General features: G+C 40.5%; 2 protein-coding genes across 8 annotated transcripts in view; one reads left to right on the top strand and one right to left on the bottom strand.

Annotated features, from left to right (window-relative positions):
* Window positions 1-6,686: 6,686 nt before the first annotated feature.
* Window positions 6,687-11,320, top strand: LOC122093741 (D-aminoacyl-tRNA deacylase). Its single transcript, XM_042664206.1, has 8 exons — window positions 6,687-6,843; window positions 6,978-7,069; window positions 7,188-7,254; window positions 7,567-7,597; window positions 7,747-7,887; window positions 10,886-10,911; window positions 10,994-11,052; window positions 11,168-11,320. The coding sequence occupies exons 1-8, from the start codon at window positions 6,802-6,804 to the stop codon at window positions 11,193-11,195; spliced, it is 486 nt and encodes a 161-aa protein (XP_042520140.1). The 5' UTR covers window positions 6,687-6,801; the 3' UTR covers window positions 11,196-11,320.
* Window positions 11,321-12,092: 772 nt separating this feature from the next.
* The window catches only part of LOC122093740 (negative regulator of systemic acquired resistance SNI1), a 12,934-nt gene continuing 4,202 nt past the window's right edge, over window positions 12,093-20,824 (bottom strand). Inside the window, exons 12-18 of one of the 7 annotated variants that reach the window (XM_042664200.1) lie at window positions 19,419-19,484; window positions 18,740-18,892; window positions 16,076-16,203; window positions 13,749-13,878; window positions 12,874-12,921; window positions 12,680-12,779; window positions 12,093-12,470 (exon numbers count right to left, since the gene is read on the bottom strand). In XM_042664200.1, the coding sequence (XP_042520134.1) occupies window positions 13,806-13,878; window positions 16,076-16,203; window positions 18,740-18,892; window positions 19,419-19,484 (420 nt within the window). In that variant the 3' untranslated portion in view covers window positions 12,093-12,470; window positions 12,680-12,779; window positions 12,874-12,921; window positions 13,749-13,805. Of the gene's footprint in view, window positions 12,780-12,873; window positions 13,879-16,075; window positions 16,204-18,739; window positions 18,893-19,418; window positions 19,485-20,824 lie in introns of all 7 variants that reach the window. The other 6 variants (XM_042664203.1, XM_042664199.1, XM_042664202.1 and 3 more) reach the window with 6 other exon arrangements.

Here is a 20,824-nt window from a genome sequence, read left to right as displayed (position 1 = left end):
CGAAGACGTCCTTTGTAACCTAAGGGGGGCTGTATTGCTATAAAGTGATGCCCTTCGGGATAAAAAATGCAGAGGCCACTTACCAAAGGTTAGTGAACAAGATCTTCAAGGGGATGATCAGCAAGACCATGGAGGTGTACCTGGATGACATGCTTGTGAAAATCCTAAAGGAAGAACACCATATCTGAGACTTAGAGAAGGCATTCCAAGTATTGAGGCAATACGGCATAAAGCTAAACCCAACGAAGTGCGCATTCGGAGTAGCATCGAAAAAGTTCCTTGGCTTCATCATCTCAAAAAGGGGGATCGAAGCTAACCCGATGAAAATACAGGCCATCTAAGATATGAAGTCCTCACAGAATGTGAAGCAAGTCCAAAAACTGACAGGTAGAGTCATCACCCTGGGACGGTTCATGTCCCGGTCAGCTGACAAGTGCCTTCCATTCTTCAGAACCCTGAAGGGATACAAAAATTTCAAGTGGACAGAGGACTGCAAGAAGTCCTTCGAGCAGCTGAAGGAGTACTTAATGATGCCCCTGCTACTGACAAAGCCAAACACTAGGGATACCTTGCAGTTATACCTAGTTGTATCGGCAGTGGCAGTAAGTGCGGTATTGATAAAAGAAGGAAGACAACAGCGGCCAATATACTATGTTAGCCGAACCCTTTTGGATGAAAAAACAAGATACAGGAAGATGAAGAAGGTGGCATATGCCCTTATGATATCAGCAAGAAAGCTAAGGCCCTATTTTCAATCGCACACGGTATGTGTGCTCATACTTCATAGATCTTGGATGTTCGATATATTTCAAAGTATTACCTCAACCAAGCACTAAAAGTGCCCAAGAGGTGTTGCCCATTAGTAAGAACGGCCCTAGCTGGATGGATCCCATAATCAAGTACTTGAAGGAAGGAGTGCTCCCTAAGGATCGGGACGAAGAGAGGAAGGTATAAATGAGGTCAGCACGGTTCCTATTGAATGACGAGATGTTGTACAAGATAGGGTTCACCACACCATACCTAAAGTGCTTAGACCCTGTCGATGCTGAATATGCTCTCCGAAAGGTACATGAAGGGATATGTGGCCAACATCTGGGAGCCTGGGCCTTGGCCCACAAAGTGCTGAGGCAAAGCCTATTCTGGTAGACTATGAGGAAAGACGCAGAGGAGTTCGTCAAGAAGTGTGTAAAGTGTCAAATGTTCACCCTTGTCCCACGATAGCATGCCACTGAGCTTTCCTCCCTATCAAGCCCGATACCATTTGCCATGTGGGGAATGGACATCCTGGGCCCGTTCCCCCTAGTCATGAGACAAAGAAAGTTTGTTGTGATGACAGTAGACTACTTCACAAAGTGAGAAGAAACTAAAGCACTAACAACTATATCGAAGAAGAACATAAGGGACTTTTTTTAAAGGGCGGTGGTCTATTGATTCGGGATCCCCCAGGTGATAGTAATAAAAAAAATGGAACTCGTCAACCAAACTTTTAGTTTGTTTTGTGATGCCCTCGGCATTAACCACAGGAAAACATTCGTCGGTTATCCATCGACCAATGGATTGACAGAGATAACCAATGGTACATTGCTCCAAGGAATAAAAAAAAGACTTGATGATGCCAAGGGGCTATGGGCGGATGAGCTACACAGCATCCTTTGGGCCTACCACATAACTGAAAGATTAGCCACCGGAGAAACACCCTTTAATTTAACTTACGGTACTGAAGCTGTGCTCCCAGTTGAGGTAGGAGCCACGACCCATCGAGTTCAGTACTACGATGAAGAAGAAAACAACAAAGGGCTTTGAGCTAATTTGGACCTCCTGAATGAAGTAAGAGAAGCTTCGCAGGAAAGGATCGCAGCCTACCAGCAGAAAGTTACGAGGCATTACAATTCAAAAGTCCGAAAGAACGAGTTCAGAATGGGCGACCTCATCCTAAGAAGGGCGGAGGTCTCTGACCCGAAGCATCAAGGAAAATTAGCTCCAAATTGGGAAAAGCCTTATAGAGTCACCAGTATAATATGATCAGGGTCCTATCACCTGGAGACTACAGGGAGAGAAAGGGTACCCCGATCATGGAACTCGAAGAACTCAAGAAAATTCTATCAATAGCAGTGATGTGCACATTTACACATTTACTTAGTCATTTTGTTACTTAGTCATTTTTTTTACACTTAATATTTACTACTTTTTAAACACTTTCAATCTGTAGTGTTCCATCCCCGAGCGTTTTGGAGGATTTTTTTATATACACGTTGGTTTACGATAATTGATTCTGGGTAATAGTTATGGTTAAAAAAGGCAAACCTCAATTGGATGCTCAGGCCAAGGCCGAGCAGACCTGATCGAAGGTCCAAGCCTTTGTTAGGTGCTCAGGCCAAGGCTGAGCAGACCCGATTGAAGGTCCAAGCCGAAGATCATGGTCTTTTTCTCGGATTGGGGGCTCGTGCCAAAGCCGAGATAACCTGATCGAAAGTCTCCACATCGGTTGCATCCCTCAACCTTCGGACGTGAAGGAAATATCCTTGGCTGGAGCCGAATGGAAACCCGACACTTGGTGAAATTCTACTTATGAAGGAGCTTCGGATTTCATAAAACCAAGAAACATACCATGGTATACTCTGTGCTTCAAATAGCCCGAAGTGCACATTATACTTGGAAAAAAATTGGTATAAAAGCTTTGGCCTTCATCCCTATATACGAGCCAAAGGCCCCTTGGTGGTCCTACGGATTTTAGACTAAATGTTGGGAATGCAAGAAAGAAAAAGGGAACGAAGACAATACGAAAAGTGGGAAGATCCATAAGTTTATTCATAAAGGCCCGAAGGCCAAAGTTACAAAAAAGGCCTAAAGGCCAAAGTTACAGAAAAAAAAAGAAGGGCCGAAGGCCACCAAACTACATAAGTAGGCCTGAAGGTCGAAAAGAACACCAAAGAAGTGCCTCATGGAGCATCTGTTAGAAGGGTGGCCTCGTCCTTGGCATAGTCGACGACATCTCGATAGAAATCACCACGGCTAGGAGTCGTAGGGACTTCACGAGACAGCTGGACCCCCTCTCCCTCACTGCCACTCTCCTCATCGTCTGTGATCTCGGTGGCTGTTGGAGCTGCACCGACGTCCTCTTCCTCGAAGATGAGGTCGCTCCCCTCAAAAGATATCTCAGGATGATGCTCGAGGATCTAGTCTCAAACGTCGATAGCGCCCATGATAAACATAGGGGCAATGGCGCTCTTGACCACTGACCGAAAGTCCTCATAAGCCTTATAGCTTTCGATGGCTTGGGCTTCAGCTTTACAGCCATTTGTGCTTCCAGCTCCTTAAGCTTTCGATCACACTCCTACTAGGTACGAAGGAGGTCGGCCTCCAGATGTTCCACCTTTTCTAGGGGGACTGTAGACTCCTTGTCGAGGGTTAACTTCTTATGCTCGGACACCTCAAGGTCCCGGGCTAGGGCCTCGGCTCGGATAGTCAGTTAGCCCAATTGGTTCTAAGCCTGAAAGAGATCAACACATTTAAAAAAAAATTGCAATGAAAAAGGAAAAATTCAAAGCCGAAAGCCAAAGATTACAGTTGCCATAAACACGCAAGTACTAGTGACTATAGCCTTGGTCCCCTGGCTTTGAGCCTCGGCGGCATCTCTAGGTAGGCTCCCCTTCTGCACAAGCTCCTGAGCAACTCGCTCGATGGATAGTGTCTCGTCCTCCTTAATGGACCAGCGAGGGATGAATCTGACTTCAACCCGAGATTGGCTCTCTCTCTCAGGCTTTGGAAATCGGTATAGGGAGAAGCGGCCCGAGGAGGGGATATACCACGGCTAGGGGCCACGAGAGCCTGGACAGCCTCAGTGGTGGGATCGTCGACTCTGGCCTTCTTCTTCAGGAGGACATCGGAAGAAGAAGCCCCCCTTTTCTTCTCCTTCTTCTTCTTTTGATGTCTTTGTTGGGCGTCTCGGGCCTTGGCTTCCCTCAGTTGGGCCTATCTCTCGATCTCGGCTGCCCTGGCTTTTGGTCTAAAGAGTTGCACTGCAATGAAGAAGATCGAGATCAGTACGAGGAAGGGACAATCCGAAGCAAAAACAATCTCGGGCAAACCTAGGACTCACCCGGGCTACGCCCGAATCGAAACAGAAAGGCATCCGACTGGAGGCTACTGGAATCGACAAGCCGACGGAGGATCTTGTCCTTAGCCATTGAAAACGACTCTGCATCTGTCCCAAAGAGGGTAGGCGTAGAGTTCACGTCCTTTAAATCGGGGATGTCCCAAATATTATCGAGGGGGAACCCCTCGGGCACCCTCACAAAAAAATACTTCAACTTCCAACCATGTATTGAGGTCGGGTATCGGTTCAAAAGTCAGAGATCTTTCCTAGGGCAGAAGTAGTACCAGCCCGAATCCCCCTTGCTAGAACCGAGAGACAGATAGTTGAGGTAGAGAGGAAGGGAGAGGGGTCTGCCCATCCAAGAGAAGAAGACAATGAAGTTGAGAACCTGTCGCCACCCATTTGGGGTCAGCTGGGCGGGACAGATGCCATAGTGCCGAAACACTTGGCCAAAGAAAGGATAGAGAGGAAGCCGAAGCCGAAGCCAGGCCTTAAAGGCATCCCGATAAAAGCAAAGCTCCTCGGGGTTTCTATAGCTAGCTCTATCCTCAAGCCTCGGTAGCCGAAGGACGAACTAATCCAGGATACTATAGGAAGCATGAAGCTCCATTAGTTGGTCTTTGGTCATGGTCGACACAATATTCCTAGCCTCAATGGCCAAGGACTCGTTTGCCTGGGCTCGGGACTCGAGAAGCCCCTCCCTTATACCTTCACCACTCAGCCCACTGGAGTTGGAAGAAGAGGAGGCACTCAAAGAAGTGGGTGTAGAGGACGAGTCGAGGACATCCCTCGAATCCGTCCAAGGCTATGATGCCTAAACACAGCACCCTCAGAAGACGAGGGGCCACTACCTAAAGAGCTAGACATGAACTTACTTCTGAAATCATTGTGGTCTATCTGAAGATCAGAGGAAGGTTAAGGACGAAGGATGAAAGGTCTGAGAAATGAGGAGAAGACGACAAAATGAGAGAAAGAAGCACTATTTGTAGGCAAAGGGGTGGCGATACGACTCCCCAACCTCACTAATTACAATACACATCATCCGTGCGAGATTTTCGAAGCACAATCGAGCAAAGCACACAAGTGAAGTACCAAGCCTCAGATCCCATACCTCGGTTGGGGGCTCAAGCCAAGGCCGAGCATACCTGATCGAAGGTCCACACATCGGTTGGGTGCTCAGGCTAAGGCCGAGCAGACATGGCTGAAGGTCCACACCTTGGTTGGGGCTCAGGCCAAGGCCGAGTAGACCTGGCCAAAGGTCCACACCTCCATTGGGGCTCAGGCAAAGGCCAAGCAGACCTGATCGAAGGTCCACTCCTCCATTTAGGTGCTCAGGCCATGGCCGAGCAGACCTAATCGAAGGTCCACTCCTCGGTTGGGGGCTCAAGCCAAGGCCAAGCAGACCTAGCCGAAGGTCCACACCTCGATTGGGGGCTCAGGCCAAGGTCGAGCAGACCTGACCGAAGGTCCACTCCTTGGTTTGGGTGTTCAGGCTAAGGCCGAGCAGACCTAACCGAAGGTCCACTCCTCGATTGGGGGCTCAAGCCAAGGTAGAGAAGACCAGACCGAAGGTCCAAACCTCGGTTGGGGGCTCAGGCCAAGACCGAGCAAACCTGACCGAAGGTCCACACCTCAATTGGGGGCTAAAGCCAAGGTAGAGTAGACCTGACTGAAGCTCCACTCCTTGGTTGGATGCTCAGGCTATGACCGAGCAGACCTAGCAAAAGGTCCAAACCTCGGTTGGGTGCTCAGGCTAAGGCCGAGCATACTTGACCGAAGGTCCACACCTCGGTTGGGTGCTCAGGCTATGGCCGAGCAGACTTGACCAAAGGTCCACTCTTTGGTTGGGGGCTTAGGCCAAGGTCGAGCAAACCTGACCAAAGGTCAACTCCACAGTTGGGGGCTTAGGTCAAGGCCGAGCAGACCTGACCAAAGGCCCACTCATTGGTTGGGGGCTCATGCCAAGGTCAAGTAGACCCGACTGAAGGTCTTTGTCTCGGACAGGATGAAGGCCAAACCCGAAGGAAGAAGGCCGAAGGAGCATATAAAAGAGAAGGAAAAGGAGGGAAGACGTGGTTACTCCCACTAGAAGGGTCTCCTAGTGGGAGTAAGGGGGCTACTGATACACTCAAATTAGTCACCCAGTGAAGCAAGAACACGTGGCATTCAAAGGAAGGACACGTGGCACCCAACCGAGGGATACCCACTATGACCATGACTCCAGAGATCAAAAGGAGGGGAGACTGGAGTCCCCCTCAATTGATAGAGGCCACGAGGACCCTAACTACGTGAGGAGGAGGAGATACCCAGATAAGGAATATTCCCCACTAAGGTAGGAAGACATATCTCAGTAGAACTCGGAAAAAGAATAATCCTATAAGAAAGAACCCTAAAAGACAGAACGGGTAAGTCAATACGTTCACATCATTACTCTTGAAAACACTGTTCTATGAGTCTCTAACTTGGGCGTCGGAGGACTAATCCCGGAGCCACCTCCAGGCCTCTGCCTTTTGTGCTTGTGCAGGAATGGCGCTCAACCTCATACAGATTCTCGGCAGTAACAGATCCAATTTAGGTTTTGAGCAATTCCCTTTTTAGCCCGGGGGGAAAAAAAATAGCCCCTTACAGCTAAACTTACTAACTATACTGCTGCTACGATACGCACGAAGCGCACTTAGATTTTAAGCGAAAGGGGAAGAAGAAGCATGAGGGCCGTAGTTCAACGAGTCGCCTCTGCAAGCGTGGAGGTCAGTCCTTAGCATGCTTACTGCTTACTACTCAGTAGAACTGAAAATTGAAGTCTAATGCTTCTTTCATTTTCTCTCCTATTTGGTCTCTGTTTTTCTTTCTCAACCAATGCTAAATCTAGCAACTTGTGCAGGTGGAAGGGCGCAAGGTCTCAGAGATAGGGCCAGGCCTCCTCGTCCTCGTCGGCCTTCACGATGCCGATGTCGAATCCGATGCAGACTACATGTAGTTACCCAAATACCCAAATTGATTGCGTTCCCTTTCTTTAATTCTAGATTTTCTTGGTTCATTTATTGTTTTCCTTACTTCTTATGAAATCGAATTGAAAATGCGAGTGTTGCAGATGTCGGAAGGTATTGAACATGCGATTGTTTCCAAATGAGAAGACTGGGAAACAATGGGATCAAAATGTAAGCATCCCATTCAATCCTTTCAACACTTTTCTAACTGTAATTACGACCATCTTAACTGTCTTTTCCCAAAGAAAATTGATTATTTATACGTTGGTAATTCGATCTTGGAAAGCTTTATATGATTAATATCATCAACATAAAAGCAGAAAGCGAATAATTTTCTGGGGTTTTTCTTTTATTTTTATTTTTTGGAATAGATATAGATATTGCAGCCCAAGTGGTTGACATAATGCGTGATAGAACGACAATAAGCTTCTAAAATGCAGCTAAGCTATAGCTAATTATTTATTAAATTTCATGCATTTGCAGGTTATGCAGAAGAATTATGGAGTTCTACTGGGTATTTTTTTTATGAATGCTTGCCTTGAACGATTATTTATTTTTGTTATTGTTGTTATGGTTTTCTTCTGTCAAGAAAGCAATATATTCATCTTGAATGGAATTGGGTTATGGATGGATAGCATTAACATTTTTGTTAGTTTGTTCCAGTGAGTCAGTTTACATTATATGGAATTCTGAAAGGCAACAAGCTGGATTTCCATGTGGCCATGTCACCTGAAAGAGCGAAGCCTTTCTATGCGTCTCTGGGTGATAAGTTTCGCAAATCCTACAATGTGGATGCAATAAAAGGTACATATGTGCTCTCTTGTAATGTGAAACCTTAATTATTTTTGGCTTGCTCGTATTGAATTCATGATGTACCATCATGGTTTAATGCAAACTAGAATATTGCTCTGTTCGGTAACCATAAAGCCATGAAATATTTCTTTTTCTTATTTAACCAAAGAAACCTAATGCTGGTCTTGATTTTTTTATTTCTCTGTGAGGAACTGTTTTCTCTTCTAATCTTACTTTTCACCCTCGCAACAACAAACCATGCATACGGCCGCACAGTGCTGTCTCTCTTTTGTTGAAAACCTAACTTTTAATGTGGTTTAAATTTAGAAATCAAAGCCAAATCTTGATGCTACTTTGCTTCTTTGTTTCATGCATTTTGGGTTATAGACCTTTGGCCTGATATTTCTGTCAGTTACTCTACCATAATGGTCTCTAAAGCATGCGATATAGTAGTGACAAAGGTATCATGTTCTTGCTTCTGTGAATGTTATGCGCTTCACTGCTTAATAACTGATTCTATGCTAATAGCTTTTGTATAATACTGGAAATGCAAATCACGTAAAAAGCTTTGTAATAATAATGGGAGGGCCAATTACCTAAAAGTGGCTTCAAAGGACTGAAAGATGTTCCTGATTTCACAACCCTCTGTAAAGATCCTATACTGTGTAGCCTCAATCTTGTTTATTTACACCTCTAAGAAGTCTTGGAAAAACACCAAGGCTTCCATGAAGTTCAATTGATTCATAAACTGACAAGCCACCCCCTACCCAATTTCATTATTCATCTTTTATTTTAGTTCTTTATGGTTGGGAGGCCTTGAATAGGAGGGCAGATCATAATTAGTTAAAACGGGAATGGCAAAAAAACTTTGTTTGGTACTGTATGTTTAAAACTGTTCAAAAATCGAATAGAAAAGGGTCAAAACGTTAAATTTGAACAATGCGGGACAAAGAAAAAAAGGCAATATAATTACAAAAAATAATGATAATAAGGTAACACCTTTATTGATTTGGAACATAGTTTTGATTCATTTTTCATGGTGGATATTGAAATTTTTATAATGAAATATTGGGTTGGGTGTTTTGCATTGTTTATTGAATTTAGATCCTGAGAAAGTTTTAGAATATGAAGAGATATTGAGTGATGCATTGAATGAACAAGGTGTGATTGATGAGTGCACATGGATGGGTGACTGCTGCATTGAGTGATAGAAGTATGATAGATGAACTCTCATGAATGGATGAGTGATGCGTGAAGTGCTCATGGATGGATCATCATAACAATGTCTAAGACTCAAGTGTGGTAGCAATTATAAATATGGGAGGTCCCACTAACATCGCCCTTACTTGATGGTTTTCCCTTTGTGGGGGAAATCATCTGCCTAACACAACTTTGAGATGTGTTAAATTTTGCAGAAGAAATATCACTCCCCTCCCCTGAACTACGTCGGAATATCAACTTGACCCCACACTTTTCCAAAAATATCACTCACCTCCCCCTAAACAAAAAGATTCTATCTAACGTCCCCAACTGTTTGAAATGGCGGTTAAGTCACCCAGTTTTTTCTCATAATGCCTAAACTACCCTCCTAAACATAAAATAATCATTATACCCTTAATGAAATAAACCCCTCTTCCCCATGCCATACTTTGACGATCAAACACCATTTTTTTGGTGGTCAAAAACTGCTACGTTTCTGTTCCATATACATCTGCCTTTGTGCTGAAATGAACGTTCTGAAGAAACTTCAGTTAAGGTATACAAATCATGTCCAGTAAGTACTGTAAATATGATTACTATTGTGAATCAGCCGACAGATCTTGATGCAAAACTGATTTAAATGAACAAAACAGTACCAAACAGGTTAGAAAACAGAGAATAAAATTCCAGATTATGGAGGAATTCTGACAACTCTAGGGAAGGGTTAAACGGTAATTTAATCACATAAATTAGGGTTCTGAAAGGGAAGCTAGATCGCTGATTTCAGGTGTAAATTAAATCAATATCAGTAGCCTAAATAGGTATTGAAAACAGATTTGATTTCATATGTGGAATGACCTAAACAGCAGCTCTAATGGAGGTAGGGGCAGAATTGAAAAAACAGAATTATCTTCAGATCTGACCATCAGAATCGTCTCAGATTTTTCAAATCCTCTTTTGATGAAGGTCTGGTGAAAATTTGGATTTGATCGGATGGTTGAATTGCTTGATCCGAAAAAATACCTTGTATCCAACCTGCTAGAAATTAGGGCTATAGTTGGATAAATTAAAAACAATATTTACTTGGTAATGAATGAAGAATGATGATAGAAGAAAGAAAGAAAGAAGGGAAGAATGGCGGTAGGGGAATGGCTATCTCAGCCTGGGTTTCTCACCCTCAGCTCTCACAGTTGATGAACACAACCTTTCTAAGGCAAATCTTTGCAAACAGTAAGAGAAATTCCATTCAATAATGATCGTCTTGAGTTACAACAATGCCTCTTTTTATAGAAGAGGTTGATGACTCCAATACATAATAAGACTCAAATAAACCTATTTGGCGTAGGACATTAACTTTGTTCACCAACTAACAAAAGACATAATTGAACTCTTGTTAGGACTCCTAAAAGACAGACTTAATACTCCAACATGTGATTTAAATAAAGCAACAAATCATATCAAGATTAGGACTTTAACTAAACTAATGAAGTAAATCTCGCTTTCCTACTTCTTACCCATATTTTGAGCCCATTAAAATGGCATATTACAAAGAAAATCTATGGGATCAAAGGCCCAACACTTCAAGTGGCTTATTTGCCTTAGTTCATGGATAGCATGTGACCATCTCGTGTAGTCAAAATAATTGAAGTTTCTTTAGTTGGATTCATCTCTTCTGGATGGCCTTTCTATATGTTTGAATGTGTGAACTCATCTTCTTCATCCATTCTTCATCATTTTTGTTGGTCATAGCATATGATTATTTGAAAACCTTCTACACTCCCTTATTTTTCCATTACTATGTTTCTCACAGATGGTGTTTTTGGGGCGATGATGAAGGTAAATTTAACACTCCCGGGAATTGACAGAAATTCTCCTCATTGTAGAATGATGTCCTAACTCTACTTCCAATTATTGAAAGGTGAACTTGGTCAATGATGGGCCTGTTACAATGCAGCTCGATTCTTCACAAACATCCAAGTATGTATCAAAAATGATGGAGACTGAATCTTAATCTTTATAATATTCAATATAGAGTTTCAATGATTTATTATAAGCATGTAATCCTGTGTCTAACAAGATCGAACCATTTCAGGAACACGAGTGATGCAGTGGAACCATAATCTGATTGATCATCCTGAAAGAGATTGAAATTAAGACCTATGATGTATTCCTTTGGGAAACTGCTGCATTGGTTTATTATGTTCTGTTTAGATATAAAATTGATTGTTGGTGTTCTCCCTTTCAACTCTGTACACATGAAATCGATCGGTTGTTTCCTAAAAAAAAATCTCCTTTGATGATATAAACTTGGTACCTAGATTCAGGTCGTTATGACATGCTTGAAATGGTCTTGAAATCCTGGTTGAAATCCTAGAGTTGCCTATTATCAATTTCAGCATTCTCAGAAGAAGTCACAATTTAACAGCAAGCAGTGGATTTCACCTGGAGAGGGAGCCAAGGAAATAATTTGCACGATGATGGATTACCGACTTCTCATTAGAGAAAAGAGGGAATCTTATGAAAGTTTCTGTACTAGAACATCATTTAAACAGCAAAATATCATTGCAAGTTCCCTGTATAGGAGGTAAGTTCTGGGAGAAAATGGTACAATTGGGATAAGTTTACAGATCTAGAACATCACACAGGAGCCACTGTATGGAAAGACTGGTAATAAGGGTGTTAAAACCGAGCCCAAACCAGTAAAACTGTGTGAAACAGATCAAAGACTCATTCGGGACAGTTTCAGTTTGGGTATCACGATCCCAAAACCAAAAAGCATCGAAAGCGAACATCAAAACCAATTCAAAAACTGGACTGAAATCGAAACCAAACTGATAAGAAACTGAAATCAGCCCAAAATTCATTAAAAAAAAAAATTAATCATTTTGTAAAGGTTTGTATGGTTCTGCCATTGTTAGATTGGTTTTAGAAGGATTGTAACACCAAACTGACTGATTGACACCCCTATGTGGGCATGTTAAAAAAATGAACTGAATGCATTATATATACCATTACCATTTCTCAAAAGCGGTTGCAGTAAACCTTAAAATTTAACCAAATTTTCAGAAGCTATACATTTGATATCCCACACCCAATCTCAAAACATTACAAACTTCCCCAAGCTAAGCCAAATCATACCAAAAAAAAAAAAAAAAAAACTTCGCAAGATATCTTGGAAAATCTTCACATTACTTTGGTTTTCTTCAGAAAAGCAACAAGAAAAGATGTGAGACCAAAAAGACTAGAATGAGTCAGTAGTCTTTTACAGTAAAATTGCCAGTAGAGTCAGTGAACAATAGCAATGAGAACCCATTCCTGCCAGCAATGCCAACACATTCCATCTCCGCATGCACTTGATCCCCGTTGCCAGTCTCTCGGGCCAAAACTCCGAGTATCTGATTGAATCAAACCACCAATAATTCCCAAATTTGTTAGAACTCATCTTCGTGGAAAAGGGAAAGGGGAAAGGCAAATGCAGCATGCTAGCCACTGATCCATTTTCTAGTTTTGGTCATCCTCTTGACTCTGCTGGAATGGGTAGCTGACTTTTTTTCCTGAAATATTAGCTGTTAAAGGAACTATTAAAATCAGATTTCCTTGAGACCTGGAATATTCAAAACAAGAGTTCCCAGCATCCACTGATAAACTTCAGTACTACTCCATGTTTTGAAGCAACGCACCAACTTTCTTCATTGCCTTGATCACTGGAAGCACAAATTAATTTCTAAGTCTTTGTTCTCCTGATAGGTTTATAAAAAAGAAAAAGACATCATTTCCCGTGGCAGACATGAAAGATACCTTTGTGGTAGCTATTGCCTTAGTTTCCATCAAAATGAATTGAGAGGACTGTGAAGTGATTCCAAAAACATAATCAAAATCTAATTACTTTAAAGGGAAAAAAAAAGACTGCTCAGTAGTATGTGTGGTGCCCACGCAGGGGGAGGGGGTGGAAGGGGGGAGGAAGTAGAGCTTATGCAAAATTTATTACAAATTTAGCAGGAACCACTGAATTCTGATTCCCTTCAACAGGAAACTTATGAATAGATAACTCTAGCCAATATATAGGTATGAAATGCAGAGTCAAAAGATTAAGTTTGAAGTAATATAAAGTGGCATATAGAGTTGCAACTATAGAGAAAATTAGTGCCACGTGTGATGTTACCCACCAAACCCTTCAAAACTTCACTTGATTATTGCCATATATATCCTTAGACCTTTTCTAATCAACTACAAAAGAACTCGTATTTTGTAAATATTAACAACAAAAACATAAGTAGATCCAATCAAAACACAATAGAGAGAAAACAAAAGAGGATTTTTTCTTTCAACTGACAAGTAACCTCTTGGAAATCATAGAAGTACTACAACACTTAAAAGAGGATTTCCAGCATGGTCCACAAGTATTATGCACAAAGCCTCACCCCTCCATTTACTAATAAAATCTTCCAAGCCCAATAAGTTATAATTTAGAAGCACAGTTAATAAAAATAGCCTATCCATACATTGTAATTCTAGGTTTATCCAAAGGTACTTGGGCCTACGAATCTTTTTTAATTCCTCATATCATATCTCTGCCCTCATGCTAATCCTCAGTTAAGCCAATTCCATGCAGTAATACATGTTATCTCATCGTGGAAATCATAGAAGTGCAGTGGGGGAATTATACAGTTTACCTTTAGGATCGCCTCTCCATGACAAAAAGACATAACAACAATAATTATTTTCAAATCCTACATTTTTAATGTAAGGATCGTTGCAGCAGTGAACAGTGCTTCTTTTGCAAAAGGCATAATCTCCATGTTCCTACACAGATGATGGATAGAATGAAAACAAGATACAGAAAGGTTTATACTGAAACATTTAACATATGAAAGTATGAGACAAGGTTTTTCTTCTGATGCTCACCTTCACAGTAGTTAACATCATAAAGATCCCTGTCAAGTACTAGGGAAAAACAAAACAAAACAGACTCAACCACTAAGCAGAGAACACAAATTAATAAATGGGTTTATGTTTCCCACAACGCCAGCTCAAAACCCAAACTGCACGCTGGCATCTGTTTCCCCATCCAAAACACTGTAGCACATCCCTCCCCCACCCCCCCCCCAAAAAAAAAAAAAACCCTTAATATGTCCTACATAACCCCCTATACAAAGGGTGATGCAGATATGAAGGTCTACTCAAGGAGGAATAAGAGGGTCGACCCTAGTGGCTGATTGGGTCGACCAAGGCTGCTTCTGTGGCCCACGGTTTGGGCTATTGATGGGGATATTAATTACTTATTTAGCTTATAATTTCAGCCTTAAATTAGTTTCTAATTTCTGTATTAAGCTAGTTTCTTATTTTATTAGATTTCAATTTCCAGTTTTAGTAATTACATGTTAGTAGTTTAGAAAGTAAATATTTCGAAGCTTTTAAGTTTCTACTTTGTAAGCAATACCCCATCATTATTATAAATAAAGAGAAGGGCAGCAACATAGCCCACGAATATGTTTAAAAAAAAATAGTCTTGTTGCTGCCGCTGGCTTCAATGGATGTTCCTTGTGTTTGATCAAGGATTAGGGATTGGTGTTTGATCCGATCGACACTCTGCGGCGAGAAGTCCGAGTGAATCTTCATATCTTTTGGGTTTCTTATCATTCTAATATCAATCAGCCAGTCAGATAAGTGATCTAACTATTCTGCAGAATTTCTGGGTTGATTTCTCTGTTTTTCCTCCCCATCGGCCTAGCTGTTTTTGGAGAACTAGCCATCTGATGGCCTCCATATTCTGATCGAACGGTAGTCCTATCTAGAGGGAGGATCGATCCAATTTTGGGGTCAATCAGACCACTGGATCTGCTGAAGTGAACTGTCATTCAGTTCTGGCCGATTGTTGAGTCTGCCCAGATCTGAGTTCTGATCTCTGTGTTGTCTTGCTGAAGTCTGTTGGCTATATCTGTTAGTGTTTGGCTTCTTATTTTGGTGATTTGCAACAGTAATCAGTGGTTGATTAGTTCATTACTTGGTTCCTGAATTGTTGACTTTTCTCTGTCAGATTTTCTGTTCTGTTATATCAATTAATATCAGTCTGCTGTGGACTGTTGTGGAAGTTACTTGGTTGTTCTTTGGTTTATAAGTTCCTACAGTTTTGGGTCTGGTTTGATTGTCAAATCCACTCCTACATTAAAGGGTTTCATGTAATACCACCCGAAACTGCATACTGGCGTCAAAGGGAATCCTCCCCCTTAATAAATATAGCCTAGAAATGATATTTTGACAGTATCCTGAAAAGTTCTAGTAAGGACGACTTCTCATTTTTCCCTCACATAGCTGAGAAAACCCTTTTATGGGATGTGTTCATATCACACATGATTTTTTTACTTTTCTTCATTGTTTTTCTTTCATCATACCACCTATTCCTATCCCTCTTCCTCTTCCTCTTCCTCTTCCATCTCTGAAAGTGACTATAACCTCCATTCATGTCACTCATTCACTCTCTCAACTCAAAGCATGAGACCCATTGCCTTCTGATGAGACCCATTGCATTGCATATGGGTGTCAGATCTATTCCATCACAACTCAAAACATACAAAAACTAAAAAATAAAAAGGTTCATTTTTTGCTTGCAATCTTTCAAGTTTTTTCACTTTCTACTCTTCCATTTATTTCCACTCTAATTCTATTTAGTTTGCTATACCTCTTTAAGATCTATTTTGGTAGACAGCAAACCTTTCTTCTCCACCATATTTTTTATTCTGTAACTTCATTTCTAGCTCCAAACCATATCATTTCCTATACATTAATTAAAGGGATCCATTGAAATACAAGGTATGCAGACTGGTTCATCTATTAATTCTCATTTACATGAATCCGAATATTCTATAGAATTGAACCACTGAAAACAAAAAATTTCTCAAAAAAATTAGCATACAGAGAAAGTAATGTGGTAGAAACCATACAAAGCAAATACACAAAAGTAAAAAAACAAATCATGTTTTGAAACAATCCTATAACTTACCCATCAGTTGTTCGAAGAATATGAAAAGCAGAAATCATATCTTTGCATATTTGCACCAAAGAGACACCCCCAATGTCTCCACCAGAAGCAGCATTTACTTTGACACGAGGTTGTAGGGCCAAGTAAGCCTAAAAGGTAAAAATAGCAAGAAAAATGTTGGACAATAAGTGATAAGGAGAACAGAAGTAACATGATGTAGATCGAGCCTACAAAAGAAGAGGGGTTGCTGGTTCCATCAAACCAGACCAGCCAGCCCCAACGTTGGCCCATCAAGCCAACCCAAAACCAGAAATTACTGTTCACGTGAACAGTACCCGTGAATAGTAATTTGGTCCCTTTTTGCTTCATTTTTGTGTTACACAAGTAGCCAGAGTCAGATTTAGTCTTCCAGAATGGTTCTCTATTGTCTTATGTTAGTTTCTTAGAGTACAAGTCAGTAGTTAGTTACTAAAATCATTAGTTTCTATTTTATGTTAGTTTCCTTTTGTATTTTTTTTCTTTTTCCCCCTCTAATTTGTAAGGCTGTGCCTAGCCTATTTAAAAGAGACCATCGTTATCGATTAGGACAAGTTAATAATTTTGAGATGGCTTATGCTGTTTTTCTGTGGGATACAGTTGGGTGAGAAGCCCTAGGTGAGATGTCCAAAACCTAACCTTTTCCCCCTTCTCAACCCTCCATCGGTTTCTCTTTTCTTCTTTCTTATTTTCTGTTTTAGGCTTTTAGCCTTCGTGAGAGAGTGCTGAGAGTTATTTGGAGATCTGAAGTTCAAACTATAGATCAGTTGAAGCACAGCCAAGGAGATCATAATCGATTGCAGCCATTGTCTGGGTTTTGGAAACTTTGGATTGAAGTCCAGATCTCCCAAACCAGCCAGCAGTTCAAAGCTCGTTTTCTGAAGGATACCTAAACAAGTGCAAGTGAATCTTTATTCCGATTTTGAGGATCATCTGAGGCTAGGAACCTTAGTTTTTGAAGAGTGGTCAAAAGTTTCCAAATTCATGTCTACAAACATAACTCTCAATGCAACCATCGGAAATGTCTCATCTTTTGAGGGTTTGTTTAACACCACAAGAGGAGCATTCGATCAAAATTTGAGCTCCATCAGAGACTCCTACAGCCAACTGCAGGCTTCCTCCTATTTCAGCCAGATTCAAACTTCGGTTCTAAATCTGACTTCAGATTTGAATTTGTGGGATCCTAACTACGGTTGGGTAGTTCCTTCCTAGCCTTACATCATAACATCCCTGATGCCTTGACAAGAAGCAGCATTTTTCTTCGGTATGATGTTTAATTCCTCCACGAGAAGCAACATTTTTTCTTCGGTATGACGTTCTAAAGATAAGTAGGCCTAAGAGGTAAAAATAAAATAAAAAGTGAAAAACATTGGACATGAGCTCAAGCAAGGGTTTTTAGTTAATTAAACAAGAACTACGGTTTTTTTTTAATTTTTTCCAGCTTTCTAGCCCATGAGCTCAAGCAAGAATTTCAATCACATTTGGCATCGCTTGGGCTGGGCATGATAAAAATTCAGCAAATGCTACGCCCAGCCCAAACAATATACAAACTTGGAAGGGGAAGGAACCCCTCTTGAGATTTGTACTTGAGTATTGTTTTACCAATTCAGACAAGAACTTGATGAAGTTGCAGCATAAAAGAAAATTGGATTCATGCCAAGAAAATGAACAAGAACATCAATTAACTTCTAGCCATAATGTCTTGGGAAAAAGATAATTACAAAGTGTCACTATAAAGCAAGGAATGCACAGCAGATTTATACCTTAGGCGTACCCGGAGCACGAGGCTCCCGCATGTGCGAGGTCCAGATATGGACCAACCCTAAAACTTAGCTAAACCTTAAATAGAAACTCTCTTATTCACCCTAAAACTAGGACATTCACCAGCATAATTATCCAGATACAACCAATCAAATCTCATTGTTATTAATCAACAGTCCACATGTGGAAATATCTAGCTTGTAATATGCTAGGAAATATGAAACAAGGTATAATTAATGCAAATTCAATCCCAAACTAGAAAACTAGAAAAGACCAGCAATCATAGGATCTCCAAAATGGAGAAAACTTAGCAATCAAATTTCAGATCTTAGAAGTAAAGGAGAAAATTGATATTTAACAGAAGACTGGTCAGAATGACTTTATTTTTTGGGTTGAGTGAGCCTCTAGGAATGATTTAATTGATGGAAAATTTTGCAAATGATCAAGCAAAAGATCAGGGTCAACTGAAGAATCCGTGTAACAGGGATTCTAGAACTTCATCATAAAACCAGATTTCCTAACTCTAGGTATACAGCTAATTTCTAACACTAACAAAGACCAACTAAAATAACCCAAAAAATGGACCAAACTCATCCTACTTGACTAATCATGTATTCCAACTCCTAACCACATGATAGACCAGCCCATTAAAATGATTGATTGAAAAGAAAACCGCTTGGACCAAAGGCAAAACAGATATGTAACCCAAGTTACCCAACCAAGGTCTTATCTCCAGTAAAATAAGCCCATTATGCCTGAATCAATAATGGAATCCCTGGACATCTAGATCTACATCGACTGATTTTAAGACCATAAAACTAAATGCATCTCATTCGGGCTTTCTATAACGAAAATGTCACTGACCATCTCACAAACAATGCAAATCACCTGAAAACCATGTGCTAGAAGCAACTGGCCTACATCCACGCTGATCTTCCTGATAATGCTCTTTGTAGTTTTACCATTTGAAAAGCACCTCAAGATATCATGAAATGTATCATCATCTGAGGAAACATTTGACCTTCGAGTGCGAGTAGCAGGCTGTAGGAGAGAAAATAAGGAAACAATAAATGAAGTTGCACTGCAACTACATAGATCTAGTGTGAAGACATGGGTTCCAGATTGTGGATAGTAACTTTGTGCAAAAAATCCTGAAGGTTAGCAGCAACTCAAATCCACCCTCTCAGACCTTGCAAAACAGGTACTTCCACTGGGTTACGGTTCTCTTTTCCTTTTATAACCCTTGCCCACTTCAAGGATATTAGGGCTGAAAATCTTAGTCCATGGACCACCTAAAGGGCAATTCTTTAAGACAAACTACTTTGGCCCACTTAGCTGGCTTTATGAGTAGATTATTCTACATGATGTAGAGCATTGAGCAAAGATACAAGATTTATTTTAAAATTACAATTTTTGTTTTCATGTTTTATTTTTATTTAAAAGAATTTTTGAAATAGTTGATGGGCAAAGGTTGGGCATGCCGCCTGCTTGTAGTGTCTAAATGGAAAAGACCACCCTATGATGATGAACAGTATGACTCATTTAGATTATTATCAAGCTGACTAACCTTTGAAATATACTTCCGGAAATACTGCAAAATTATTTCCATTTTCCATTTAGGATCATAAAACACCTACAAAACAAAGAATCCTTAGAGCTGGTAAGAAAAAGTTTGGATTAAAAAAACACATTCATAAAGGACGCAAAGGCACACATTCACATTCACAATGAATGTTAGAGAATAATAAAGATATTCCACTCAAATTAGAAGCTGAGATCAACTCAAACAGTCACTCGGGGACATAACATTATAGAAATGGTAGGGATTGAACTTTGACCATAGTAATGATGAAGAACCCTCAATTTTAACATAATCTGTGCAAGATTGAGCCATGATTATGATTAGACCATATAAGCCTCTGGATTAGCAATATCCCCCAAAAATGTTTTGCATGATGGCTGAATGACAAAGAAACTGAAGTCAAATTTATTCCACTCTTTTCCAAATGCTTTCTTACTATCTTCGTTTTCTCCTTTTGAATTTCTAGTTTTTAATTACAGCCATATTTTCCCATTTCGAAACATTTAAACTACCATGCTTAACCAAGTTTAACTAGCATAGATCACATGATCATGTAAGTAAATGCAAGCAGTCCTTAAACAACTCAACTCAACTAAGACTAATTCAACCATCTGCTGTTGGCTCCACAATGAAGTGATAACCTCTAGATATTAAAATGAAGAACTGGATGCAATAGGCAGGGTAATCATAGTATAGAAAGTTATAGCACTTAAAGAAGTTGAGCAATATCAGACAAGGAAAAATAACAAATCTACATAATAGGGTAAAATAGATTAACCATAGAAAATTTAATTAGTAACTGTAAACCATTCCGATCCCATCACATCACATATGTAAATTTCTATTAGAAAGGCAATAATGGAGCCAAACAACTGAGATCATCATTTACAACATAAAATACCACAACTTGAGCAGAAGTTTCAAGCAGTATCTTGGTCTGTAGAGAATAAAGATATCAAGTCCTCAAGTCAAAATTATCATGCCCTACAGTTGCCCTTTTGAAATAGCAGTGGAATGTGATGGTGTGAATCTCTTGGAGATTGCAATTGTAACTCTGTCATAAATGTAGAATCTATTCAGAACTTGATTGGTTTTGTTCAATCAAACATAACTTCCCAATCTACTCCACTCATTGATGCCTCCAAGTGATGCCACCAAAGTTAAAGAAGTGCCAATCTTTAACCTAATTGACCAAACTTACAAAACTAACCTTAATGGTTTCATGTGCAAATCGATGTTATATATGCTAAAGAGGATTGCTAAACTATAATAACCATACATGTAACCTAACATGAGTACCATTTCTAGAACTATTCACGTTACAGCAATGAAGGTGAAAACAACCCCTGTGCAGGTATAACATGGGGATGCTATTACAAACAGTTATGTAA

The sequence above is a fragment of the Macadamia integrifolia genome, chromosome 11, assembly GCF_013358625.1.
Source record: "Macadamia integrifolia cultivar HAES 741 chromosome 11, SCU_Mint_v3, whole genome shotgun sequence".
NCBI classification, from domain to species: domain Eukaryota; kingdom Viridiplantae; phylum Streptophyta; class Magnoliopsida; order Proteales; family Proteaceae; genus Macadamia; species Macadamia integrifolia.
This window is presented reverse-complemented; position numbering and strand designations above follow the sequence as displayed.

Bases quoted from the DNA above. Each gene is read 5' to 3' on its own strand.
- LOC122093741 (XM_042664206.1), top strand. From the start codon at position 6,802: ATGAGGGCCGTAGTTCAACGAGTCGCCTCTGCAAGCGTGGAG. The intron at 7,070-7,187 runs GTAGTTACCCAA...CGAGTGTTGCAG, and splicing joins GAATCCGATGCAGACTACAT to ATGTCGGAAGGTATTGAACA. The intron at 7,888-10,885 runs GTACATATGTGC...TGTTTCTCACAG, and splicing joins CAATGTGGATGCAATAAAAG to ATGGTGTTTTTGGGGCGATG.